Source organism: Alosa alosa, chromosome 17 (genome assembly GCF_017589495.1).
Source record: "Alosa alosa isolate M-15738 ecotype Scorff River chromosome 17, AALO_Geno_1.1, whole genome shotgun sequence".
Taxonomy (NCBI): domain Eukaryota; kingdom Metazoa; phylum Chordata; class Actinopteri; order Clupeiformes; family Clupeidae; genus Alosa; species Alosa alosa.
Genome location: NC_063205.1, coordinates 28,733,211 through 28,739,050, shown reverse-complemented (window position 1 = coordinate 28,739,050; position 5,840 = coordinate 28,733,211). Strand labels below are relative to the sequence as shown.

General features: G+C 46.6%; 1 protein-coding gene across 11 annotated transcripts in view; it reads right to left on the bottom strand.

The window, feature by feature from the left end:
- Positions 1-1,143: 1,143 nt before the first annotated feature.
- The window catches only part of magi2a (membrane associated guanylate kinase, WW and PDZ domain containing 2a), a 250,106-nt gene continuing 245,409 nt past the window's right edge, over positions 1,144-5,840 (bottom strand). For 8 of the 11 annotated variants that reach the window (XM_048267425.1, XM_048267427.1, XM_048267429.1 and 5 more), the window contains one exon: positions 1,144-5,054. In XM_048267425.1, the coding sequence (XP_048123382.1) occupies positions 4,210-5,054 (845 nt within the window). In that variant the 3' untranslated portion in view covers positions 1,144-4,209. The remainder of the gene's footprint in view (positions 5,055-5,840) is intronic. The other 3 variants (XM_048267434.1, XM_048267436.1, XM_048267435.1) reach the window with 2 other exon arrangements.

Sequence of the window (5,840 nt, the reverse complement as noted above, 5' to 3'; positions counted from 1 at the left end):
TATTAACAATAATCTGGATAAAATTAATCACCAGATACAAACACAGGTGTGGATGGCTGGCCACAAAAAAAATATGAGAAGGTGTTCTACATCTTCAGTGAGAAACTAGGAAAAGAGTGGTGAAATGCAGAGGCTTATAGATAAGATTCTCAAAGAAGGTGTTGGCCATCATCCAACAGAACAATCAGTTCTAAAGAATGACAGCTTCCAAGGCAACGACTCAATCAGTCAAAACAGGGACACAATGCAAATATACAAATCAAACAATGACAGTGTTGGCTATCATCCAATAGAACAATCAGCTAAAAAGAGACAGCTTCCAAGGAAATGACTCAGTGAAAACAAACAATGCCAATACAGAGGGGAAACTGTTGAACATAGCAAGCGCTCCCATGTTTGCTTATTTTTTCGTTCTTATTCTCTGATGGTCATCACATTCCCTGGCTGTGCTTGCTGATGATTACTTTGCTCTGTCTCACGGTTAATTTATGCAACTGAGCTACCGTGACTGCATGCAAGGTCAGCAAGAGCGTGCCTTGATCACCCAGTTATAAAGAGGATTAGTAAAAAAATATCTGATACAGACAACACAGACACATGCAAAATAAATAGAATTCAATGCCCAACCGTTATAAAAACAGTCCAGTCTTGTGTTTAGGGACAACAAAATATGTCCCATTCCTCTGAGATCTGCCTCTTAAATGTATCCAGGTGAGTAGGATAAATGTAAGGGTGTGCTGCCACCTGGTGGTTGATACCAGTAAGATGAATAGTAAAAACTTAAACTACCTTTAAATAACCTGGAAATATAAGCTTTCATATGCAATTTAAACACAGAAATGTTTGGTAGCTTCATACACAATACATCTATTGTCAAAAGAAAGTGGATACTATATAGAGTATCTTTAAAAAAAAATGGGACCAACAGCTGAAGGGTTTTAGTTTAGCACCCTCATGTGGCAAAAAGCTTAAAACAATACAAGATTAATCCATGATAGTGCTTTATAGTCCAGTTATTACTGCACATGCCCTTATGGAATTCCAACCACACCACAGTATTGCCATGGAAAATACTTTAGTGACATAGAACCCCTTTCAGCAGTGGTATTTCCAAAGGTCAAAACACATGCGATGACCAGTGAATACTTTGCACTGTGTCAAGATTTTATTTGGACAGTATTCCAGAATATCATACAGTAAACAAGATTTCTGCAAAAGTTAATATATCCATAGTGTTGCATTTCATAAAAATAGTTGCTCACTTAGTCTTTGTGACTATCAATAATACATGGAATCATATTTATAGAGAGTTACAGCTGTACAGGGTAAATAGACCACTAACTCTACACAGTGATACCGAGCTGGGTGGGAAGTGGGGAGTCATGGGAACCACGTGCTGTCTAAAACAGGGTCACTTGATTGAAGCCATATTTGTCTCATCCAATAATCTCCTCTCAGTCAGTTCTATGCTGCTTTTGGGAAAGGACACAGTGGAGATATTTTATCTAAAATGTAACAAAAAAGAAAGAAAAAAAAATATTTGAGTGAGATTTTTCTTCTTACCTTAAAGGTAAGTGCTCCAGAGGTCACTGTTGTGGAAGTGAGGAAGGACGTAGTCAGAATAAGGATATTTTTTTTAGACATAAGATCAGTTTTAATGGTTCACATTCCAATGTTTCAGTCCTAATAGGATATCTCAAATATAACTTTGTGCTTTTTGACCATTCATTTGTTAGAAAGGGGGCCTTACACAACATGGGTGTAGTTAACTAGTGACATTTGTTTAGCCATGTGATTCAATTCTCAAATACTAGCCTTGACTTTAATTTCCCCATTTGCCCTGCTCTCCTGTGAGATGAGAAAATACCCTTCTCTCAGTATACAATGACAATACAGCACAGAGATCTCTTTTAATACACCAGCCTCCAACTACTCTCTTTGTGTCCACCCAGTGATGTCTGTACTCTTTAAATGGCCAGACCATTTACATGTCATTATATGCAGTGGTCACAAAACAACATCTGAATGGCTTAGTGACATTTCACTATGACGACATGGAATATGAGGGGATTATGCCGACACTGTAACTGATAAGAGACGACGACTGCTTTGCCAATTCTTTAAATACCATTAAATGTAATTTGGACTCCAGATGAAAAACAAACAAACAAACAAACAAAAAATTCCTGTCAGTGGTGTTATGACTAACAGCACTGGCACTGTCTGTCAACAAACTCTGAAGACCGTTACACTAAACAGGTGTCTATGAGAGTTCTTGCAAATCCTTTTGGGAACCAGTTCAATTGTCTCTGTCACCTTCACGCATCGCTGCAACTTTACAGCTTATTTGCCCAGATTCAAAACAGTGCCTTGCCAACTAAATAGTCTTGGCCTAAGAGCAACATCCCTTCGGAGAGAGACTGCTACTTTGCAATGCAGCACACATCTCTTGATAGTCATACTTTTTTTTTAAACTCGCTGTTTAATGGCCCCTTCTCGTGCTACAATTTTCTGCCGGTGACTTCTAAATGAAAAACAACAATAAATATTAATTGATGTTGCACAAGTCACTGAAGGCCCTTCACTTTGATATTTTTTTTATCATAACATGAAGGGCATTGTAGGATTAAACAACACTGGAGGAGACTTAGACAGTGTCCAGAATGGAACATTTAAAGGGGTGGTGGAGTGTGTGACCATTATGGCCACTGCATGATGTCACTGCTTTTGACACAGATACTGACACGTTGGCGGTATGAAGAACAGGGAGCAGCCTGTGAGCACGTGTATATGTGTTTACTTGTTCAGTTTCAAGTCTCTTTAGCCATTTTTTTTGCTCTTGGTAAAAAGCGCAAGCACCTGTTTTCCTTCCCACCTGGTAAGGCACTCCGCCCTCTTCTCCTGCCGCCTGATGATCCTCTCGGTATCTGCCGCGGTCCAACCTCGAGAGATTGCTTTGTTCACGAAGTCCAGTAAAGGGGAATACGACGGACCGGGCGAGGCCTTCGCTTGGTGACCTTGCTCAAAACGATGTCCGTCTGATATGCTCTTCAACGAGGTCACGAGTTCACCGTGTCAGAAAGGGAAATATGAGATTCTTCTTTCTTTCCTTGTCTAACTCTCTCAACACGGCATACTCGTGACTACCACACCAACCCGGCAGTTAGTTTTTCTCGTCTTCAACATGACAGTATGTACACATATGTCCCACATATTTAAATTCATAATATAGTTTATATCTATATTCTATAACATAACAGTGGTCATTTATTAGAGATATCTTCAGTTCATACAGTCTTCTTTAAGGCAGAGATTCACTGATGTATATCTTTCTTGTTATACTATATATTTGGGTGTATAATATCTTTTTTTCTATATATTTCCACTCTCTCTTTGAAATGCACAAAAGCTGAGGACAGGCAAACAACATTCTTTCTCCATTTTCATAAAATAGACTCAGTTGTTCTATATACGTAAAAAAGAATACACAATAACCATGTCTGTGATGGTTTTTGAAGTCAGTGGTTTCCAATGCAAGAGGGTCCCCATTTGAAAACTGCTTTACATGCTGCTGTTCAGAACAGTCTCTTTGTGGGCCAAAGAATCCATATCATGCCACACACATTCTTCTTGTGCCCCCCCCGGTTTTGAGTTCATTCCATCTCTCAATGTTGTCTCTTTTTTACTCTTTCTTCTTTTAAGTGAATGCTTCCAGTTCTTAAGGTGGTGGGTGTAATATTTTGTAAAATAAATCAAAATAAAGTATAAATAATAATAATAATAATAATAATAATATAACAATAATGCAACAACAACAACAAAATGGTCCTCCCCAGAGGTGCATGAGCATGTCCGCCCCCCTCCCTCGTCAGGGCTGGGGTGCGGCAGGAGGTGTTGTGAGGGAGCCTGTGGAGGTCTGGGACGACTCTGATCTAAACCAACGGGCCATGACAAGGGTTTTTCACTATGCTGAAATGGGTGAAAACCATGCGGCCCTGGGTCGTGATGTTGAGTGTGTGTGTATGTGTGCGTGTGTTTGTGTGTGTGTGTGCGTGTATGTGTGTGTGTGTGTGTGTGTGCGTGTGTGTGTGTGTGTGTGTGTGTATGCGTGTGTGTGTGTGTGTGTGTGTGTGTGTGTGTGTGTGTGTGTGTGTGTGTGTGTGTGTGCGTGTATCTGCGTGTGTGTGTGTGTGTGTGTGTACAGGGGTGTTATCTGCTCACAGTGGAGGACCCAGAGCGCAGGGTGCTGGGCAGCTTATCCGAGCCGGGGATCTTCCAGGGCCCGGGGGAGACGGTGGCCTTGCGGCCCGACGTGCTGGAGCTCTTGGTGGCGTGGTGGCCACCTCCGCGGCTCTCCTTCCCGCCCCGATCCAGCTCCCGCAGCTGGGCCTTGTGCTCCGCCCTCTGCTGGCTGGCGGGGGTGTCGGGGCCGCCGTTGTTGCCGCCGTTGCTGCCGACGGGGACGGTGCCGGTGCCTGGGCCCGAGGCGCCTCCGTTCAGGCTGGAGTCCGTGTGGCAGGGCCTGGGGCCCCTGGACGGCGAGCGGGCCGCGTCGGTCCTCTTCCTGCCGGAGGTGCCGCTAGCGCTGGAGCCGCGCCCGTCCCTGCGCTCCTTCGACCGCGCCCGGCTGCTTTTGGAGGCCTTGGACTCCAGCGGCTCCCCGGCCCCTCCGCCGCCCAGGGCCTCCAGCTGCCCCCCCCGTCCTGCCGCTCCGCCACCCTGCTGCTGGGCGGTCCTGCCACCGCCGTCCGACTGCTGGCTGGCCCTCAAGCTGCCGCCGTGGTGGGCGGGCAGCCTCTGTCCCGGGGCCCCGGCCGCCTGGTCCCCCACCACCACCCCCGTCTCGGCCCCCCAGGGGCTCTGCGAGCGCTCGGCCGCCGCCGCCGCCGCTACCACCGTCTCCAGGGGCGACGGCAGCAGGAGAGGCGGGTCCGGGGGCGGGCTCAGGTGAGATGGAGGCGATGGATTGGACCGGGCGCTGTCCAGGGTCGGCGCTGCTACTTCCGACAGACTTGGGGAGGCTGTAGGGTGAGCATCCCAGGGGGCGGGGTTGTCTGCCGAGGGGGGAGGGGGAACATGGGAACACAGTGAGCGACATCATCTCCACTCTCATCACCCACCAAGCAAGCAGGCATGCACACACACACACACACACCAAGCAGGCAACACACACCTAGATAGAGACTTCTAAACAACCGTGTGCTACTTCCAAGTTGACCTGAATACCTTTACTGCAGCACTGGCTTTCTCTACGCAAGACTCTGTGTATCGAGTAAAATGGGGGCAGTTTCAGGCTCATTCTCACACTCCTAAGCCTTCCCAGCATGCTCCTGGGGTACAGGGTGAAAGGCTCCTCTTGAGGGAAACACAAGTATCTGCAGCTAGATGTCACCTCCCCCATCTACAATGTCTGTCTGCCTGCCCCCCTTCACACACACACACACACACACACACACTACCCTGGGGACTCGAGCAGAGTAACCATGGTAACAGGTGATAATTACCCGACTCCTGAAGCGGTCTACTCTTGGCGGCAACTCTCAATCCTGCAGTTCTCATGGTAAAGCTTTTTTGCTATCTATAGCCTACCTTCAGAAATTCTCTGACCCTGTGTCCACCACCCTCTGGGACGCTCCCCTGACTTCCACCTGCACCTCGGTTGCCTTGCCAACCGCCATTGTGACCGTGAGATAGCGCGGTGACCCGAGTGACCGCTTCGCGTCAGAGCCATTTATCCTCTCGCTAAACAAACCACTGTGGGCTACTGAGAGCTTCTGCAAGCTTCTAGGCTGGCTCAACACAAGCTACATAAATAACCATACACACAGTCAATGCATGCA